Here is a 23,025-nt window from a genome sequence, read left to right on the forward strand (position 1 = left end):
AGCCTTTGGGTTCATTTATGCACACCACCATAAAAGCCTAGTCTTCTTAATGTGACTTTTTCCCTTAATTTCATCCTTTTTGCTTACCTCTCCACAAGTTTACTTTTTTCATATTTTGCCATCTCTTATTGCATCTGAGAGTTTGCTACAGCTTAATTTAATTTATATACCACACCAGCAAGCAACCAAATGTGAGTGCTGCCTAAGTTAAATTACTTATTCTCAGTGCTGTGTTAAGTACTAAGTTAAATTAGTACATCTTCAATATTTGAACTAAAAAAAAGTCGAAGCTGTAATTTGTTTCTCATGGCACTTGTTTCTCACTCCTAACTCTTTCTATTCCTGTTTCATTTCAAATGCTGACATCCATGATTTGTCAAGACACATTAGCTGAATTATTTTTCTTGCTGGAATGACTTATTAGAGGATGCAAGGTAAATTCAATTTGAATTCAGATGGAGGCATTCCAATTCTACTTAAATAAGCAGGCTTGGGTGCTGAGCAGTTCTGGCAAACCAACATCTTGAACCTACAGTATGTTGACCCAGAAAATTATTACTTGCATTCAGTGGGGCCATCAGTATCAAACTCTGAGGCACTCAAAATAAGTCAAGGGTAGAGGCACAGCAGCAGATACAATATCTTTGTGCTTTCATCAGAAAACAAAATTATGACATCCTACCACACTCTGATCATTTTGGGTGTGCATGCAACATCAATCTGATTATTCTTGTCCCCTCTTCAGATGCCAAAAAGAGTGGTTCCTAATAGAATAGATATAAGAATATAACATGCTATTTAAAGAAAAAAAACCCTTCAAGTTCAAGTAAGGTTGTGAAATCCAAAATCTAACATTTCTTAAATACAGGTAGTCCTTGACTTACGACCACAATTGAGTCCAAAATTTATGTTGCTAAATGATAAAATTGTTAAGTGACTTTTTCCCTATTTAATGACTTTTCTTGTCACATTTGTTAAATGAATCACTGCAGTTGTTAAATTAGTTTTACTGTTGTTAGGTGAATGACAGAATCCATTTATATTCCATCCCTAACTCCCTATCTGTGCAAACCTAAATCTCACCCCCTTACTGGATTCTGCCATTCCCAAGGAGGGGAAGGGAAGATGTTAATTGGCCATCCCTATCCATTAGATGCAAGGTTGTTTATTCAGACTGCCTGGGGGTCATCATCAAAGACCAGGGAAAGAACCTTTGAACTGAGAAGAACAAAGAAAGAGGGGGTGGGATTCTGGTTTGTATCTCCAATTGGAATTTGAAGGAGAGGAAGCAACGATGTTGTAAATTCATGGAAGATCTATTTTCCCATGAAGGGTTTTGACACATGAATCTTAACTGATCTGGGACTGACCAAGTGGACTGAGGGGAGGGATTTTTACTTGGGTACAGTTTAAAAGTATCAATCTGTGACACAGTTTCCAGATCCTGTCTAGATTATCCACTGTTAATCATGTCAAAGTTCCTGTTTGGACAATCCTGTCTCCAAGAGTTCTTCTTTCCTAAGATGTGGATTGGAGTGGGTCCTGACATTAGACAGGATCTGCATTAAAAGTCAACCTGGAAGGGAAAACCTTACCGGGGGACTTTGCAAAAAATACAGTGTCTAACAATGAGGCGAACGACAAGGAAAGCCCAATGGAAAGGGAGTTTTTCCCCCAAACGAAACCCCACTAACGGTCACAAGCTGAAGCATCATATTCCTCCAGGGAAGAGGTGGTGGAGATGCATGACCGCAAACCACAGTGATTGATGGGCGTTGGAAGGAAAAGCAAGTGGGAAAAGGCATCAAATGAAGTGACCCTGAGACGGGGCGGCCACCCAACTGAATGAAGGCAAGAGATGGAGAGCTCCCTGCATATCAGTGAAGAGGAGTGGAACCTAGAGAGAGCTATTGACCTGATGAAGAAAACCCTTAGCTGACTAAGAGAGGAGAAACCTGAATACCGCAGCCGCAGCACTGCCTGGGGCCACAATTGGAGAGACAGTGGGTGGGATCTGGAACCTGCAACACCGGGGCCATCTGCTGGACCAGGAGCAGCACCCCCCCGAACCACAGATGGGGATCAGGATGAGGGGCAATACCGCCCGCTGTGCAGACAACGATCCATTCAAAGACAAAGCAAAATTCAGGGGAGAGCCACCACGCTTGGGGTTTTTCCTAACCCATGTCCTCAGCTATATAGAAGAATATAGACGGGACATCCCCAGTGACAAAGCCCGCATCTATATTGTGCAATCTGCCTTAGATGGACTGGCTGCAGACTGGGTGGTGAACCTGCATGACTGCAACATCCCAGAACTCCATGACTTCAACTGATTCATGTCATCCTTGAGGAGGTGGTTTGAGGATCATTTGGCTGATCATAAGGCCCAGGAGAGAATCAAAATGGTGAGGCAGGGCACATGGCCAGTGGCTGAATATACCCAAGAATTCTGAGCCATTGCCAGCAAGCTGAACTGGCTGGAAGACATCTTCCTTAGCCATTTCAAAGACAGGCTAAACTATAACATGTATGATGCTTGCCTGCCTCAAGGAGACTCACACCATCTCGATGACTGGTATGTCCTGGCAGAGGAGGCAGAGATAGACCTACTAAAGAGGCACCATTGGGGAAAACCATGGGGCCACCCGCTGCCCAAGCAAACACACGAAGCAGCAAAACCACTGTCCACGGCTAAGAAATCAACAGGCTGTTTCAAATGCAGGAGAGAGGGCCATCATGCCACAGAATGCCGCTCAAAAGCTCCTCAGTGCAAAACAGAGGCATCACCCTCCAGGAGACCAGGAAAGTCCCAAGCCAACCCAAAAGAACCTGCCATGATGGGGACAGAGGCTGTAGTCCCCAACCCCTGCCAAGGACTGGGAGGAGATTCTGCCCTACACCGCAGGGGCGGTAGACACCTCGGAAGACAGTTCGGAGGGAGAACCATTGGTAAGTGGATCCATTCCACCCATCCTTAAGACAGTGACTATATTAGCTTCCTCCATGCCTGAAGCTGTCAAAGTAAAAGCCCTAATAGACTTTGGCTGCACCCACTGCCTCATCAGCCCAATGCTGGTGGGGAATTTGGGCATCCCAGTAAGGAGACTAAAACAACCAATCTCCTTTGGCCAATTAGATGGGTCCATAGCAGGGGGGTCCCAGCTACCCTAGCCACCTTACCAATTCATCTGTCTCTGGGGACTCATGAGGAAGACATAACGTTTGTAGTGGCCCCAGGCATGGAATGCCCAATGATTTTAGGACTGGAATGGCTAAAGAAATGGAACCTCTGCATAAATTGGAGGACAGCAGAACTCAACTTCCCAGAGGGGGAGCATAGGAACTTAAAACCCCAAAGCACCCCCCAACCCAAATAGAGGAGACAGCATCAGTGGGAGAAGAGAAGGGGTTACCAGAAATACCGGAAGAATACAGGGACCTTGCTGAAGTTTTCAGTGAGGAACGGGCAGATGAGCTTTCCCCTCACTGACCCACAGACTGTGCTATAGGATTCAAACCTGGGGCAAAACTCCCGAAGCCCAGGATGTATGCCATGAGCCCAAAAGAAATGGTGGAGATGGAAAGATTCATAAATAAAAACTTAGAAAGGGGATTTATTGAGTTGGCCAAATCCAAAGTGGCTGCCCTGGTCCTGTTCACAGAGAAGAAGGATGGGTCTCTTCATTTGTGCATGGATTATAGGTCTCTAAACACAATTAGTGAATGTAATCTGTATCCCCTACCCCTAAAGAAGGATATGTTATCCCACCTATCGAAAGGAAGGATTTTTACCAAACTAGACCTGAGAGAAGCATACTACCGAATTAGGATTAAGGAAGGAGATGAATGGAACACTGCGTTCAATTGTCCAATGGGTTGTTACCAGTTCAAAGTCCTGCCGTTTGGACTGTAAGGGCCCCCTGCAGTTTTTATGCAATTAATTAATGAAGTGCTAAGAGACCACCTATATAAGGGGGTCCTGGTTTACCTAAATGACATCCTTATGTTCACTGAGACCAAAGAGGAACATATTAACCTAGTCAGAGCAGTTCTGAAAAGGTTACGGGCCGCCCACCTATATTTATGCTATCAAAATGTGAATTCCACCAGGAAAGAATAGATTACCTGGGGTATCACATATCTCCAGAGAGCATCAAAATGGACCTTGAGAAAGTCAGGGCAGTATTAGAATGGGCACACACACACACCCCCGCTGGCACACAGAAGCAATTGCAAAGTTTCCTGGAGTTTGCAAACTTCTACCACCAATTCATCCCTTCATTTGCCCAAATAGCCCTGCCACTCACAAACTTGTTGAAAACAAAGGGGGGGTCCTCAGTGAAACCCAGCCAGCCTCTGAAGTGAACAATGGAATGTCAAGCAGCATTTGAGAGGCTAAAGAGACATTTTTCTGCTGAACCTGTCCTGAGACACCCAGATCCTGATAAACCTTTTGTAATACAGGCAGATGCTAGCAATGTGGCAGTGGGAGCTGTATTATTACAAGAAAATGATGAGGGGGCATTGCAACCATGTGCATATACATCCAGGAAACTCACAGAGACAGAACAACGTTGGCCCGTGTGGGAAAAGGAGGTGTACTCTGTGTGGTGGTCATTACTTACATGGCACCAGTTCCTGGAAGGAAATAAAATTTGGAAGCACTAAAAACACCCAGGAAACTCACTCCTAAGCAAGCCTGCTGGTCCCAACATTTTCACTGATTCCATTTCACTCTCAAACACTTACCGGGGGGGGAAGAAATTTTTGGTGGATGCATTATCTCACATGCCCCAATAAACAGCACATGGGTTACTGACTCTAAACCACTCATGCCCGAACAACAACTGGCAGCACCAGTCACCACCAGGACCCAAGCAAAAATGAAGCCGCGAGTGGCTAGCCAAACTGGAATAGAATTCCAAAAGTCTTTGGAAACTGATGAATGGTTCCAGAAAAATAGACATGTGTGCACAATAAAAGATGGACTACTCTGGGTGGGTGAGAAGTTATGCATACCTGCCATCCAGAGGATCAATTTCATGCAGCTGTGAAATGATACAAAATCAGCAAGACATTTTGGGTTTGTAAAAACCCTACACTTAACTAAAAGGCAATTTTGGTGGCCATCCATGAAAAAGGACATAGAAAGCTACGTGGGCAGCTGCCAAATTTGTGTGACAGCTAAGAGGCTGCAAGGAAAATCGCCAGGACTGTTACAACCAGTGGTGAACCCCTCAGCCCCATGGAAAGAAATAGCTATGGATTTTATAGTGGAATTACCAGAAAGCAACGGGAACACTGTAGTCTGGATGGTCACGGACTTGTTTTCCAAACAAGTGAACTTCATCCCTTGTGAAAGGATCCCCACCGCAAAAGCCTTAGCGAAACTTTTCATGCAGTATATTTACAGATTGCATGGGGCACCACAACGCATCATATCTGATAGGGGAGTGCAATTTAAGTCAGCATTTTAGAAAGAATTTTTATCCCTTTTGGGAACCACCCAAGGACTGACATCTAGTCATCATCCTCAATCGAATGGTCAATGTGAAAAATTGAACTCAGTACTTGAGCAATATTTAAGATGCTTTATTAATTTCCAGCAAACAAACTGGATGGACCTACTACCTTTCACAGAAGTGGCATATAATAATGCAGTCCACTCCAGCACAGGTTACACTCCTTTTCAAATAGCTACCAGTCAAAGTTTCAACCCCATGCCAGAACTAACCCCAAATGAACCGGTAATCCCAGCACTGAAGGAATGGATTGCACAATTACAAAATACCTGGCCAATCATTAGGAAAGCTTTAGATGAAGCTAGACAAGCATACAAGACACAGGCAGACAAAAAAAGAGTCGATCCCAAACCATTCCGGGTGGGAGAGATGGTATATTTATCCACAAAATACCTTAAATCACTACAACCCTATAAAAAACTCAGACCAAAATATATTGGACCTTTTCCAATTAAAAGAATCATAAACCCAGTAACAGTTGAATTAGGACTACCCAGAAATCTTAGGAAGATATACCCAATTTTTCACTGCAGTTTACTAAAAAGAGAACTATAGTCACCCCTACAAAAAAACCCACCACCACCACCTCCCATCATGGTGGAAGGAGAACAACACTTCGAGGTGAAGGAAATCCTAGATTCTAGAAAACACCATGGAACAATTTAATATCTAGTAGCTTGGAAACATCTCCCCTCCTCAGAAAATGAGTGGGTCAATAAACATCACATTAGAGCACCCAAGTTGCTTAAGAAGTTTCATACAGAATATCCTAAAAAACTGGGCTAACATTTATATTTTATTTTCTCTACAGGTGGACCTATCTTTCTTTTAAGGAGAGCAGATTGTCAGAATCCATTTATATTCCATCCCTAATTCCCTATCTGTACAAACCTAAATCTCACCCCTTCACTGGATTCTGCCATTCCCAAGGAGGAGAAGAGAAGATGTTAATTGGCCATCGCTATCCATTAGATGCAAGGTTGTTTTTTCAGACTGCCTGGGGCCATCATCAAAGACCAGAGAAAGAACCTTTGAACTGAGAAGAACAAAGAAAGAGTGGGGGAGATTCTGGTTTGTATCTCCAATTGGAATTTGAAGGGGAGGAAGCAACGATGTTGTAAATTCATGGAAGATCTATTTTCCCATGAAGGGTTTTGACACATGAAGCTTAACTGATCTGGGACTGATCAAATGGACTGAGGGGAGGGGTTTTTACTCGGGTACACTTTAAATGTATCAATCTGTGACACAGTTTCCAGATCCTGTCTAGATTATCCACTGTCAATCATGATTTAGTAAAAGTTCCTGTTTGGACAATCCTGTCTCCAAGAGTTCTTCTTTCCTAAGATGTGGATTGGGATGGGTCCTGACAGTGAATCTAGCTTTCCTATCAACTTTGCTTGCCAGAAGTTTGCAAAAGGGGATCACAAGACCCTGGGACACTGCAACCGTCATAGTCAAGCATCCAAATGTAAATCTCATGAGCATGGGGGTACAGCAATGGTCATAAGTGTGAAAAATGGTCATAAGTCACTTTTTTCAGTGCCCTTGTAACTTCAAATGGTACTTATATGAATTATTGTAAGTTGAGGACTATGTGTAGTAGATTCCTGAAGTTTAAGTTCCATCCTGGTTTTCTTGTTATCAATTTCTCTTCAAGAAATCAAGGGTCAATTCACAACCAAATATTTATTCTGTGCTGTAGAAACAACAATTCTGAAAGTTTTTTGTAATATGGGTCAGTTGAAGCAATGGTTTTGATTCAGAAAGAGGAGGCAATGTATTTGGAAATTACTGAGCAACCAGCTAGCCTACACTTTCTATTACTTTATGAAATATTAGTAAAATGCAAAACTGGAAAAAAATAACTTTTTTGATCTTTGAACAAACCCAGCAATAAAGAGATAGAGCTACTAAGAAAGGAAATGGTTTTATATACAAGGAATTTCTGCTACCCCCAACAGTGTATGCTGCTGAGCTTTAAATTCTGTAACTGCTGCATATCATTCATTCAAGTTTTCGGTGACTCCAGACATCATTCCCTGACTGGACTATGGGAGTGTCCTCTGAAGATGGCTCAGGTACTCAAGTAGAATAGAATGTGATGCTCAGATTATTAAGTTAGGGTAACTGTTTCTGCAGAATTATAACCACTCTAAAATCAGTGTATTGGCTTATGGTATGATTGTAGACTGAGTGTAATGTTTTTTTATAGAGTTGATTACTAGATTGTTGTTTTTCCCTGTCACACACTAGCCAGAGTCTTTTAGATTGGTGCTGTCTAAATATTGTAAATAACTAACTAATCGATGAAAATGAAGTAGCTATGCATGCAGTATCTTTTATGAGGACATATTGTAATGTAACCAAAACAAAAGAGACTGTGTTTTGTCTTTTTATTTAACAGATTGTGATAAGAAAAGAAAAGCAATATATAAAAGTACATCACGTATTATAACTGGGGAGAGGAGGGTATGGAAAAAGAGCTACAATGTCTGGGTTCTCTCCCTGTAAAATTGAAAAAAGGTAGGATAACAGTAGAGTAATAACCTCATCCAGAACAGCATAAATAATTAAAATAAATGCACATTCTTTAACCTTTCTATCTTTATTTTTCTGTTCCTATCTTCTCGGGGTCAAATGCTGGATATGTTCTTCAGGCTCTTTTTGCACTGTGAATACTAAGTCTTTAAAATCACCACAATGCACCGAAATTGGCACTTGAAATGACTACTGTAAATTATGCATGAAGGGAGAGTACAACAGTATATTTGCATTCATGACAAATATTTCAGGTTTAGTTTAATGGCTATGAACGGTTGCCAGATTATACATGTGGGTGGGAGAAGAGAATGAATTAACTCAACTTTCATCTTCATCATTAGTTTTAGGAGGAAATAAAAAATATTTCAATTTGTATCTTGAGCTGTAATCAAGACACCCTCTGATTGAATTGAGATTATTTTAAGTTCTACAATTCCCATCACTTCCCCTCTCCCTAATTGTCCTGTCTGGGGCCAATGGGAATTGGAATTCAAAGTATTTGGAAGGCCACCAAGTCTCCACCCGGGCTTAAAAAAGGTAATTTAAATTAAATTAATAGGAAAATTAAGAGTTACCGGTATTTAAAGATCAAAACATATGCAGACTGCATTATTTTCAGTTTCTGAGAGCACTGTTGTGATTTATAGGTTTTCTTATGGTGAATTCACTTTTATGTGGTTTATCATTTGGCTAATAATTTGCTTTCTGTGAAAAGAATTTGCTATTATGCAAATTATGGAAGCATGTTAATTTGCACCAGAGATCTGGAAACATACTAAAACTTCCCACCAAAACCACCTGAAGATTTTCCCAACAAAACCCATTTCTGTTCTTGCTCACAACATTTACCATAATGTTGTGTTATAGTTCTACCAATGAAAAACAATATTTGAAGCTCAAGGTTGAAATGAGGGGTCCTTCGTGCTCTCTGAGCTTGCTTGTTTTCTTGCAGATGTTTCATTACCCTATTTAGGTAAAATCGTCAGTGCTAGTAAGGCGTGCTGTTTGCTCTCAGTTTGTACTCTGGTCTATGTGGCCTGTCTATGTGGGTGGGAGTGGTCTTAAGGGTTCTTTGGTTCAGGAATAGAGTAGAGTAGAGTAGAGTAGAGTAGAGTAGAGTAGAGTAGAGTAGAACAGAACAGAACAGAACAGAACAGAACAGAACAGAATAGAGCTGGAAGGGACCTTGGAGGTCTTCTAGTCCAGTCCCCTGCTCAAGCAGGAGAAGCTATACCATCTCAGACAAGTGACTGTCTAGTCTCTTCTTAAAGATCTCCAGTATGGAGCACCCACGATTTCTGGAGGCAAGCTGTTCCACTGGTTGATTGTCCTCACTGTTAGGAAGTTTCTCCTTAATTCCAGGTTGCTTCTCTCTTTGATCAGTTTCCAACCGATCAAGAACAATATGGTGCCAGCTCCTTCAGAACTATAGGATGTAATGTGTAGGTTCCTGGTGATTTATATTTTTGCAAATGTTTCTTTGGCAATTTCTTCATTGGGGTATTGCTTACTTGATTGTTGGTCTGAAAGTGACCTTGGAGTTAATTTGTGCTGATCTGAGTGCTGATTACTGGTGGGAAGGTGTTGGAGTCTTTTTTTCTTTGGGGCTGGTTGATTGCCTCATTTGCATAGTTATGGTTCTACTTGTGTGCGCTGTCTCCATTTACTTTTTAGCATCTTTTGTTTTGTTGGGGAAATCTTCAGTTGTTTTTGGTGGGAAGAGGTTTTGGTGTGTTTCCAGATCTCTGATGCAAGTTAACCATGTTTCCATAATTTTTTTTCACAGAAAGCAAATTCTTAGCCAAATGATAAACCACATAAAAGTGAATTCACACCATAGGAAAACCTTTAAACCACAACCGTGCTCTGTTCCTATTAGTTTTTGCCTTACCCCAGAGTTGAAGGATTCTCAGCCTTAGGATCATCTTTTAATCTGAGCAAATCTACTATGCACAACATACAAAAGAATGCTAATAAAATGTGCCTTTTGTCTGTTATGATACCTGCATGCAATAGAACAAGTGAAGAAATGCTTTTGCTATCCATAGAACATGAGAGAAGAAATGAAACATGTTTGAACAATGTAACACATGGTTTTAAAAATTATGAACAATTTTTAATGTGTTTGGATAAAAAAAATACCCTACCACTCTGTATTTCCATGAGCTCTGTGTTTCATTTTATGCAGGATTTTCGGGGAAAGTAACCGTGGTATAAACTATATTCCATATGATTCCTAGAGGTACCTAAACAAACTGCAGACTTTAGACACAACTAATACATGCTGCTTGCAAGATGCTGACTCAAAAGGCTAATCATTAACTATCACCACTATCACTCATTAGCAATTAACTCCTCATCAGGATGCCAAAGTCATCAGGTAAGAGATCTTCCATGATCTGGTAACTGACTAAGGAAGAGAAACCAAGCAACCAGTTGAATGGTGTGAAGAATCTCTTTAATTATCTATATTATGAGGGAACCAATTATTATTTCATTTATAACAAAATCATAAGACAGAGATATAAAGGATGTCTATGGTCATGCATTGTACCAAGCCTTATGTGGCTTGCTGGAAATTAATCAAAGAGAAAGCAATCTAGAACTCAGGAAAAAAAATCTTAATGGTTAGAGCAACGGAGTAGCTTACCTTCGGAAGTAAAAACAAACTGGACAATCATTTGTCTGAAATGGTATAGGGTCTCCTGCTTGAGCTGGAGGCTGGACTAGAAGATCTCCAAGGTCCCTTCTAACTCTATTATTCTATATTTTATCTTCTATGAGTATGTTGCCCAAATCAAGTCTAAATTGTGACAAATCACTATTTATGTTCTAGACTGTCATTTGAATCCAGTCAACCCAAGCTTAGTCCATCTTAGCAGGATCTCTGAACCACACCTAAAGGACTTGTCTGGACCAACAAAATAAGATTTGATGTAATGCAAAGTGCTGTGAATTTTGGGATGAAACCCCTGCAGTGATAATGAGACAGGGCTGCAACATAAAGAGATCATGGGGTTGAGATAGTGAGCTGCAAATCTCAATTCAGTGTGCAGTGGGGATACAAAAGAAACATTTGTCTTCAAAATTATTGGGAAGGAGTTGGAAATAAAAAGGTTAGTCACTTCCTCTGTTCATACAAATATGTGGTTTCACTGCATCTGGATAATCATGTAAAGCTCTAATCATCCCATCACATGGGACAGAGTAGAAAAGGTGTATAAAAGAGCAAATTGAACAGCAGATGGAATATCTTGGAAGATGTTTTTAAGGGCTTTTCAGTCAAGAAGATGGTGGGATAAGCATAAACAGAATATGTGGCAAATTCATACAGAGGGCAATTTGTGATTATTCTAGCACTCAAAATCATTCATTAAAATCAACAATTTGCCAGAGAATGTGGGCATGGTGTCCACTGTCTTAGATGACTTGGATGTTAAGTCATCTCATAAACCTGGTCAAGCACTTTGCCATACTCTAAAAAGGAAAGGCCAATTATTTTTGGTTGCCATGATGTAGAAAATATGTTGAGATTCTAAAAGGAATACAGAGAAGAGCAACAAAGATGATTAGGGAACTGGAGGCTAAAACATATAAAGAACAGTTTCAGGAATTGGGTATGTCTACTTTAATTAAAAGAAGAATTAGCAGTGTTCCAATATTTAAGGCACTGCCACAAAGAAGATGGGGTCAACCTATTCTCCAAAGCACCTGAAGGCAGGACATGAAATAATGGATAGAAACTGATCAAGGAGATAACCAACCTAGAACTAAAGAGAAATTTTCAGAGAGTTAGAACATTAATCAGTGGAATGACTTGCCTCCAGAAGTTGTGGATGCTCCCACACTGGAGGTTGTTAAGAAGAAAATGGACAACCCTTTGTCTGAAATGGTACAGTGTTTTCTGCCTGAGCAGGGGGTTGGAGTAGAAGACCTCCAAGGCGCCTTCCAACTTTGTTATTCTGTTATCTGATGTCATTTTCAAAGATTTCATCAACAATAATTCAGTCCTAAAATTACAAACTTGCCCCCCAAAAGTTTGAATGGTAAAAATGCATACTTTTCTCTAACTTTTTCATTTTTTTCATCTTTTTTCTCTCTAACGTTTGCATTTTCTTCAACTTAATGCATAAGTTTTTGCATGCTTGCTGTTTCTCCTAATGTACTTAATTTGGAGGGTTGCTGTTATTATACTGTATTTTTTGGAAAATTGCAGATTTCTTAATATACTTGTGTTCCAAATTCCCCCACATACATACCAGGTGATTTTATTTGGAAACTCAAATGGATCAAATTTCACACCCCATTTCTATTTTGTAATGAAAACTATGTGTTTGGCAAAATCTGAATTTCCAAGTGACAGAAAGATAAAAAATAAGAATAATAAAATAAGGAATCTTGTCTGCAAATGAACAAACAGAGTAGTTGATAGACAAAAGTGTAATTTGTCTGGTCCATCAGAGCCTTTATATAAGAGGGCTGGGAACATTTAAACTTCAGGCATTAATGCAATTAGATTTGGTGCAACAATCAGGAGGAACTGAATTTTTAAGTCAGCATCAATAGTCCAGGATTTGAGCATTGCCACATCTTAGCCATGGAAACACCTACACAAAGCATAGTGTCACTTCCTATCCCCAAGGACTATTATGAATATGGAGCTAGAAGTTAAGCAAGGAACATAGCTATTTGTGCAGCCTCACAAAGCAGCCCAAAACAACCTGCAGAAAGAGGTCTTCTGGTGAACTTCTCCATTATTTCTCCACTTTGTGCGCTTTACTATGTTTTGTTTTGTTAGGGAAGGGGCTTGCAAAAAGCCAACTAAGAAATACACCTTGAACCAGATTATGCTCCTTCCTCCAATAGAAAATACCAAAATCTGGAGATATGCTAAATGGTCATGCATCCTTTTTAGTTTAGTTGTTACACTTGCTTCCTGTGCAAAGTTGGTGATTTTAGGTACATGGAGCACACATCAGTAACTACGGAGAGAAAAAGAATTAAAAGAATGGCCCTGGCCACATCTAGGTAAACTGCTGCCGAAAAATGATGATCGAATAGGCTGTTTATCACCTTGCTCTATCTCAATACCTGCCAGAGAATATTAAGAAAGAACTTATGGATGGAAAATCTGTAGTGGTTTCCAGATGAATAAATTATGATAATCTTTTGTAGCAGCCATCCTCCTGCCACTTTTATCCCAGGAATTAGATCTGCCAATTACTTCTGTGATCATAGTTTTGAGTGCTTCCTGATCTTGGAATCTCCATATGATAGATTGACCTGATTTGATGTTCACCTGAAGTCTCAAACATAATGTGTATAAAATAAACAAGGCAGACCGAAGGAGCCTAATATTTTGCTTCAGTGTTTTCCTCAGGCATCTCCCCACACACACACCACACACACAAACATAGTGGGATTTGCTTTTGTCCCCAGGAACAATCATTCATCTCCCACTCCCACTGATGATATTGAAGCAATATAGGGGAAATTAAAGGACTAAGCTACATCTCACAGGATCTCTGTTGTGGTTTGTCTATGAACTGTGCATTAAATACTAAACCTTCAAGATATTAGCATAAACTTAGAATTTACCCAAGAAATAATACTTGAGTCAAGGATGTGTATCTCTTTCCTTCTTGTTATCCTAACTCCACCTCCTCTCCATTATCATTCATCATTCATAGGGGAGGGGGAGGGACAGAGAAGGAAAACATAGTTTATTCCTACTTTGGAGTAAGGAAAAATGTCCATATTTTATTTTTATGCTTTTCAAAAACCATGATATTGAATGAATAATGCCTCTTGTAAGATGAAGCCTGCCATCTGCCTTTCAAAAGAAAGAAAAGAAAAGCTATGTTCAAATAATTGTGATGTGTTACACATTAACCAGGAAGACCTTTTTAGTTGATTAAAGCATTGCTTTGAAATGGAATTCAAGAAGATCTTAATTAGATATCTCTAGTTCAAGGATCTATTCCAGAGTAACCAGACTCCATGAAGCCTCCAAGCAAGACTCAAGTACAAAACCACAAAACTAGCATTCCCCAACAGATGAATGAAAGAGAACATCTGGCACTCAGCAAAAGCAGCCACTTGTAATCTTATCCTCCAAGCCTTCCTTTAAAGCCAGTTCAGAGCATTGGGGTTGCACACACATGTGTATGTATATTTGGTGACTTGCAAATTAGAAGGGGGAAAGATGCTGTACCATCTTAGGATAGTTTAGAAATCTATAGATGCCACTCTACTGGTAACTTGAACAGTTCAAATAAATAGAACCAAATCATTGACCATTGTTCAGTCCAAGAATTGCCATTTCATGAAGGGTTGTTCCTGAGAATGGAAAAGGGGCAGAGGCAGGGAGACGAAACTGGGGAATGGAATGCCAAGAAAATTGAACATCAGCAAAGTTGCAAACAGATCTGAATCACCATCACTTTCACGATTGACATGGCGATTGTAGATGTTTGGTACGGTGGCATGTCATAAATTCTGAAAGGATGCTACCTGGTTAGATAAACTCCTTTTACAAAATACCATTCAAGGCAATCGCTTTGAGCCACCCAAGAAGCTGAGCCTCTGGAGACATTCCAAAATCAGTTGTGGAGACACAATCACGGTTAATAAAGCTCACTGCTTTCACCACTTTGCCTGGTTTCTTTGGGAGGATTTCTTTTATTTAATTTAGGGAAACTGTTCCTTTATATGCAGGTCTACCGAGTCACCGCCATCTCGCTTCTCTTACTAGCCTTTCCTAAATTCTGACCGGTCAAAGACAGAAGAGCTCTCGCTTCAAATTAACGTCACCACTGAATCCGAGCACAGGAAGGCAATCGAAGAGCCTGCCGTCAACAATGGAGTCCTGTCAACGCGTCCGGCTCCGGCATTTCTCTCCCGAAGCTCTCTTCCGACAACCTAGACAACCGCACGAGCTTCAAAACGGCGAGAGGGATGGAGGGAATAAAACCTCACTTCGGGTTCTTTAGCAAATGAAGTCGAGAGAAAAAAACTTTGCGCAGAAGAGTGAGAGGAATTCAAGTAGTGGGTAGGGAGACAAGGGTTGGAAATGAACGCGGTTCTAGACCAGAACCACGGCCGGGTTTTCGTTGCCTTCCCAAACCTGGCAGGCAGCGAAGAGCAGGGGGCGCAGCTGTACTCAGTTATGATGTGACTGCGCGGTTGTTGGTGTCAAGATCCAAGTCAATTTCACTGCGCCTCTACTGTGTGTCTAATCAATGTCACTGCGCGCCTACCAACACACCTGCTCTATTTCACCGGGCTTTCACCAAAGAACCAAGTTATTTTCGTTGTCCTGTAAAGGATCAAGTGAAATGAAGAGGGGTGCGGGGTTGGGGTTGGGGTGGGGTAGATGAATCTGTTGCCTGTAAGATTTGTTTTGTTTTAGATGATTTTTTTTAAACCCCAAGAAAGAGAGGGGAGGATATTAGCAGGTGACAAATGCGCTAGTGGCACTTACCAGGCTTGGAAAACGGAGAGAAGGAAGAAGACCACCAGAAGCTTAGCGGACATGGTCCGGGCCGCCGAGAGAAGCCGGAGGAAAGTACAGCAACCCTGCAGGAAATGTTGCCGGAGGTTCAGAAACGGGTGGGTGGAGTAGAAAACAGATGTGTATATATCGCTTTTCTTTTCCCCCTTTTGTTCTGTGCAAGAAAAATCCCACTTTTTTAGTCCGCGTCTCCAAAACTGGTAGCGCCCTTCCAAAGCGAGATGCTCCGATCCAAAGGGGCGCTAGGATCTTCCGCAGATTCTGACAGGTGATGGTCCGAGGCGCTCCAGTCCGTCCTTCTCCCCTTCCCGCGCACTCCCCCGGCGACAGTCACTTTCCTGAAGGAATCACGCCGCCCTTCCGTGGTCCCGGGAGTTGCCTTAGCCAGGTCCCTCGGGTGGTGGACTCGTCCCAGAAGGAGGAGGCACCTGCAGAAAACACATCAGGTGGCGCGAGGCAGAACGGGAGAAGTCCCGAAGCCCGGAGCGGGACGCTTCCTCTGGACCTCGCCGGGCCCCTGGCCAGGCACTGGGTCTGCCAGGGAGGCTGGTTGTGCGGGGTCGCGCACCATCGGAGAGGTGCCCGCGGAATTCCCGCCGGCCGGCCTACAGGTACGCGGGTGATCGCTTTAAAGCTTCGGTCCACCTAAAGAAAAGGACGGGAGTGGTGGAAGTTGGGAACAGGGACGGGAGCCCTGGCTCGGTTTCCCTCGGAGGCCGGCAGCGGCCCTTCCAGGTGTCAACGCCGCCTGCGCTTCGCGGCGAGGCTGCTGGGCTCGGCGAGCTCCGCGACGACAGTTCTGGAAGAGGCAGCCAGCCCCTGCCTCGTCAACATCGCCTCGGCTGTCCTTGCCTACGTAGGGAGGTCCCTGCCAAGCACAGGATTGGCGAGGCAAGTGGCGATCGGCGACTAGGGCCAGAGAGCGGGCGGCGGTTCTTAATTCGGGTGGGCACCTCGGGAGCGCCTCTTGATTTTAAGAGATCCGGGGCTGGTGCTGTTGCCACCCGCCCACGGATCGAGCCAAGATAGGCTCGAGGAGTTCATTCATATTCAGGGCTGCGTCTGACCGTCTAGCGGCTAGGCAATCGCTGAGAGAAGTCTTTGGGGTTTCTAGTCTCCAGGAATATGGGATTTCCTGTCTTCCTTCCATCTCAAATATTGAGCAACTAGCTGATACTACTGTTTGAAATAACCGGGGGAAGGGAGGGAGGGAGGGAGGGAGGGAGGGAGGGAGGGAGGGAGGGAGGGAGGAAGGAAGGAAGGAAGGAAGGAAGGAAGGAAGGAAGGAAGGAAGGAAGGAAGGAAGGAAGGAAGGAAGGAAGGAAGGAAGGAAGGAAGGAAAGATGTAAGTGCTTAAAGTGATTTACAAGGCAGATGGGAATCCGAATCAGAAAATGGACAGATCAGTCGTTTCCTGCCTTAAATAGACTAACAAACACAATTGTAAAAAAATCATGGTATGTTTTAACCAGTTTTCCCTGCTCTGTTCTCAGGAAAAGTGGACCAAGAGCTCCAACCCTATTTGTTGACTACTGAAATTAACTATGTCAGGGCCTCAGTTTGAGCTTCACAATCATTTCCCAAGATTTGAGGCTCACAAGTCTATTGTTCAGACAGTGTGTAGGATTTGATATGGACTGTAACAAACTGTTGTCTTTCCCACTGCTGGTGAGGAGATGCTAAAGATTTCCAAAGCAAAACATTCTGCAAGAGAAATCTATCCCTACAAAGTTTAAGGTTCTGTGCACAATTTATTTATGAAGGGCACAATTTATTTATTTGTTATTAAATTTGTTTGCCGCCTATCTTTCTGCAGGGGATAATCTTACCAATAGTTGCAGCCTGAAGTGACATAGTCTTACCATCTTTTGGGGGGCTACTAAATCAGCATAGTCTGAGTCAAGAAGAAGTAAACAAATAAACAACATCATTACAGCAATAAGAAGTAAAGATTCTGTCTCAATATTTTTACTGGTGTGCTTGGAGATCCTGTATTGTAAACTTCTCCAAGCCACACATTCTCACTTGCTGGGATAGAAAAACTTGCAGTTAGCAGTCTTAAAAAGAAGAAATGGTTGTTGCTTCCTTTTCTTACTTTGCATTAGTAGAAGCAGCTTTTGCAGAAGGCAGAAATTAATGCAAATCTCTGTCCTTTACCAGATGCATAAAAGTTAAGTTACACCACTGCATTTAGCTGACAGGATGCTGATTCTGAATTAGAATCAAGCCCATTCCCAAAAAAGCAAGATTATGGAACAGGGAAATTATATCTATGTCTACGTCTACATCTATGTCTACATCTACATCTACGTGTCATGGTTCCAAATAGATAGAACCAAATAAATCAGAACTCTAAGGCTAGAGGCTTCCTCAAAGAACATGTGTCAAGCAATAACATTCAATGTTAGCAGCGTTGTTTATTGGATACAAAATATTGGCATGAACAAAAGTGAAACCAAGTCTGAAATTCCCTCCAAAGAGTTACACTGTTACAGAGTCAAATTTCCCACCCCAGTGCTATGTAATCATCCACGTTTCCCAATAGAATAGTTTGGCGGGCTTTCTAACAAAATGCCCAACCCTCTAACACAACTGATAGAATGACCTTGGTTCCCGCAGGACACAGATTTGTTTAGACCAGAGGTCCCCATCCTTTTAGGCACCAGGGACTGGTTACATGGAGGGAGGTTTTTCCATATACTGGATGGGGCATGGTTTTGTGTGCTGCCTGCATCCTGCAGATGAGGCTTTTTTTGTTTGTGTGGCCCGGTTGCTGGCATGTCGTGGCACTGGCCATGGACCTGGGGTTGGGGACCTCTGCTTTAGACTAGCAAAGACACTCTGCACCCCCTCCAATCTATGTGGCAACTTAGAATGAGCAAGATGGCTGCAGCCAGGTTCATTGTAGAGTTGACAGACCCACTAAGAAGAAAAAAATTTCTGCAGAGGAAATAAAGATAGAAGTTAGGAATCCCCCCTGGGTTTCTGAGGATGCTTGTCGTAAAACCTTTGTATTAACCTGTCTGCCTTCACATCAGTATCTTTTCACCCAGGTAGCTGTTAGAGTTTTACAGCTTTCCAGCACAAAAATAAGCCCCCAAATAAGCACACATTCAAAATGAGCAGGAGGCATAGTTTAGAAAAACTTTATCTATAAAATATATATAAACATAATAGAGTTTCATTCAGCTCTTGGGAACATCAACAACTCTCAACTTGGAAATCAGAAAAAAAACAATAGAGAAGACTAAGACACACCCAGACCTAGGCTGGATCACATGCCTAACACAGCCAATACTGTGTCTTAATCAAAAACAGTTCTCATTGGCTGTTTGTTGCTATGGCTATTCCAGTTCATGAAATTTCTTACACAGTGACTGTAGCTTATGACAAGGGGTAATCTTTCCACTGCACCAAATACTGTAATTTTCCTTTATACAATCTAGAGTCAAGAATACATTTTATTTCATAGTGAGTTTCTCCCTCTACTTGAACAGGACCAGGTGCCTTCTTGGGAACTGGTCTCATGGATGATTTTGTGACTGGCTTTAACAAACTACAATGGAGAACAGGGTGAACTTTCCCTAAAATCTGTGAGAGCTTTAACTCAACTGTGACAGGATTTATGATTATGACTATAGGGAAAGGACCGAGAAACGTAGGTCCCAATTTTTTGCTAGGTATTTTAGTCTTAAGTATTTAGTAGGAAGATAAACCTTTCCCCCCACATTAAATGGCCTCTGGGGAGATTGCTTCTTATTGGCTTGTTCTTTATAAGTTTTAGCAGCTTGGGCTCAAGCTTTTTTTTTACATTTGCCCAAACATTCTGCAAAGAAGTCACCCATTGATCTAGGATCTGCAAAGTGGGAGGCTCCTGGGGGTATTCTGACATAGGAATAAATTCATAACCAGTGGCTATTTTGAATGGAGTAAGTCCAGTGCTACTGTTTACTGTATTGTTGTATGCCACTTCGGCAAAAGGTAGGTCTGCCCAGTTAGTCTGTTGGTAGTTAACAGGTTTTGTTGACTACCATTGCATTCACACATTCTCCCGATCCATTAGTACTTGGATGAAAAGTAGATGAAAGTCCCTGGGTAGACCCAATCAGTTTTTCAAACTCCATCCAGAATTTTGTGGTAAATTGAACCCCCCCATCTGATATAATTATTTTTGGGGCTCCATGGAGTCAATAGATATGTTTCAAAAACAACCTGGCTAGTTTTGGGGCAGATGGAAGTCCCGAACAAGTGATGAAATGAGCTTGCTTTGAAAAAAGGTCAATGACAGTCCAGATTACTGTGTTCCCCCTGCTTTCAGGAAACTCCACAAGACAATCCATGCCTATCTCCTCCCAGGGCTCGGAAGGATCTGCTACCTGTTGCAACAAACCAGGAGGTTTACTAGGGCATTTTTTCATAGCTTTACAGGTGACACAGCTTTTTAAATAACTTTCAATGTCCTTTTTCATTCCTGGCCACCAAAACTGCCACTGCACCAAATGCAAAGTTTTTAGAAAACCAAAATGACTGGCTTGCTTTGCATCATGACTACATTGAAGAGCTTGAATTCTGAGGGAAATTGGAAGATACAGCTTAGACCCCTTCCAGACTAGCCCATCACGGTAAGTTAATAGTGATCTATTGTCCCTAAACCCCTTCATGGATTACTGCCTTGTCGTTGCGAAGGGGCTTGCATAATTCAATGAAGCTATGAGCTATGCCGTGCAAAGCCACCCAAGACAGACAGGTCATAGCAGAGAGTTCTGACAGAACGTGATCCACTGGAGAAGGAAATGGCAAACCACTCCAGTATCTTTGCCATGAAAACCCTATGGACAGTACCAAAAGGCAAAACGATATGATGCTGGAAGATGAGCCCCTCAGGTTGGAAGGCATCCAATATGCTACTGGGGAAGAGCAGAGGGCTAGTACTAGTAGCGCCAGAAAGAATGAAGCGACTGGGCCAAAGCCGAAAGGATGCTCAGCTGTGGATGTGTCTGGTGGTGAAAGGAAAGGCCGATGCTGTAAAGATTTTTTCTCCATAGGAACCTGGAATGTAAGATCCATGAATCAAGGAAATCTGGATGTGGTCAAACAAGAGATGACAAGACTAAACATAGACATCTTAGGTATCAGCGAACTAAAATGGACAGGAATGGGTGAATTTAATTCAGATGACCATCACGTATACTACTGCGGGCAAGAATCCCTCAGAAGAAATGGAGTAGCCTTCATAGTCAATAGAAAAGTAGGAAAATCAATACTGGGATACAATCCTCAAAATGACAGAATGATCTCAGTTCGAATCCAAGGCAAACCATTCAATATCACAGTAGTCCAAATCTATGCCCCAACCACCGGTGCTGAAGAGGAAGAAATTGACCGGTTCTATGAAGCTCTACAGCACCTTATAGAGCTAACACCCAAAAATGATGTCCTTATCATCATGGGGGATTGGAATGCTAAAGTAGGAAGCCAAAAGATAACTGGAATAACAGGCAAGTTTGGCCTTGGAGTACAAAATGAAGCAGGGCACAGGCTGATAGAATTTTGTCAAGAGAATACGAAGGTCATAGCAAACATTCTTTTCCAACAACCCAAGAGATGGCTTTACACATGGACATCACCAGACGGTCAACACAGAAATCAGATTGACTATATGCTCTGCAGCCAAAGATGGAGAAGCTCTATACAGTCAGTAAAAACAAGACCAGGAGCTGACTGTGGCTCAGACCATGAGCTTCTTGTTGCAAAGTTTAGGCTTAAATTAAAGAAAGTAGGGAAAAGCGCTAGGCTAGTCAGGTATGAATTAAATCATATCCCTGTTCAATATACAGTAGAGGTGACAAATAGATTTAAGGAATTAGATCTGATAGACAGAGTGCCTGAAGAACTATGGACAGAGGTTCGCAACATTGTATAACAGGTAGCAACCAAAACCATCCCAAAGAAAAAGAAATGCAAGAAAGCAAAATGGCTGTCTGAGGAAGCTTTGCAAATAGCTGAGGAAAGGAGGGAAGCAAAAGGCAAGGGAGAAAAAAAAAGATATGCCCAATTAAATGCAGAATTCCAAAGAATAGCTAGAAGAGATAAGAATGCCTTCTTAAATGAACAATGCAAAGAAATAGAAGAAAACAATAGAATAGGGAGGATGAGAGATCTTTTCAAGAAAATTGGAGAGATGAAAGGAACTTTTCATGCAAAAATGGGCATGATAAAGGACCAAAATGGCAGGGACCTAACAGAGGCAGAAGAGATTAAGAAGAGTTGGCAAAATTACACAGAAGAACTATACAAGAATGAGCTTAACGTCCCTGATAATCACAATGAGGTGGTCATTGACCTCGAGCCAGACATCCTAGAATGTGAAGTGAAGTGGGACTTAGAAAAGCTGAGCAACAACAAAGCTAGTGGAGGTGACAGTATTCCAGCTGAGCTATTCAAAATCTTAAAAGACGATGCAGTAAAAGTGCTACACTCAATTTGCCAGGAAATTTGGAAAACTCAACAGTGGCCACAGGATTGGAAAAGATCAGTTTACATTCCAATTCCAAAGAAAGGCAGTGCTAAAGAATGTTCAAAGTATCACACCATTGCACTCATTTCTCATGCTAGTAAAGTTATGCTTAAAATTCTACAAGCTAGATTCCAGCAGTATGTGGATCGAGAACTACCAGAAGTACAGGCAGGATTTCGAAGAGGCAGAGGAACAAGAGATCAAATTGCTAACATACGCTGGATCATGGAGAAAGCTAGAGAGTTCCAGAAAAACATCTACTTCTGCTTCATTGACTATGCTAAAGCCTTTGATTGTGTGGATCATAACAAACTGTGGCAAGTCCTTAAAGAGATGGGCATACCAGACCATCTTATTTGTCTCTTGAGAAACCTATATGCGTGCCAAGAAGCAACAGTGAGAACTGGACACGGAACCACTGGTTGGTTCAAAATTGGGAAAGGAGTCCGGCAAGGCTGTATACTGTCGCCTTGCCTATTTAACTTATATGCGGAGCACATCATGAGAAAGGCAGGGCTAGATGAATCAAAAGTTGGAATTAAGATTGCTGGAAGAAATATCAACAACCTAAGATATGCAGATGATACCACTCTAATGGCAGAAAGTGAAGAGGAACTAAAGAGCCTCTTGTTGCGAGTGAAGAAGGAGAGTGCAAAACTTGGATTGAAACTAAACATTAAGAAAACCAAGATCATGGCATCTGGCCCTCTCAATTCCTGGCAAATAGATGGGGAAGAAATGGAGGTAGTGACAGATTTTATTTTCCTGGGCTCCAAGATCACTGCAGATGGGGACTGTAGCCAAGAAATTAAAAGATGCTTGACTTCGGCTGTCAGCAGCTGAGTGATGGGCCATATTGCTATGGCCGATCTTTTCCCCATCAGTTTGAAGAGCTGCCCCAGATTGAGCAGAATGGCTGCTGCCCT

The 23,025-nt window shown here is 42.0% G+C and overlaps 1 protein-coding gene across 1 annotated transcript in view; it reads right to left on the bottom strand.

The window, feature by feature from the left end:
• Window positions 1-15,605, bottom strand: part of GABRG3 (gamma-aminobutyric acid type A receptor subunit gamma3) — a gene marked incomplete at both ends in the record, with an annotated part of 671,827 nt that extends 656,222 nt beyond the window's left edge. Inside the window, one exon of the mRNA XM_081326819.1 lies at window positions 15,553-15,605. Coding sequence (XP_081182945.1) covers window positions 15,553-15,605 — 53 coding nt within the window. The remainder of the gene's footprint in view (window positions 1-15,552) is intronic.
• Between the last annotated feature and the right edge of the window lie 7,420 nt (window positions 15,606-23,025).

The sequence above is a fragment of the Vipera berus genome (assembly GCF_964194415.1).
Source record: "Vipera berus genome assembly, chromosome: 4".
NCBI classification, from domain to species: domain Eukaryota; kingdom Metazoa; phylum Chordata; class Lepidosauria; order Squamata; family Viperidae; genus Vipera; species Vipera berus.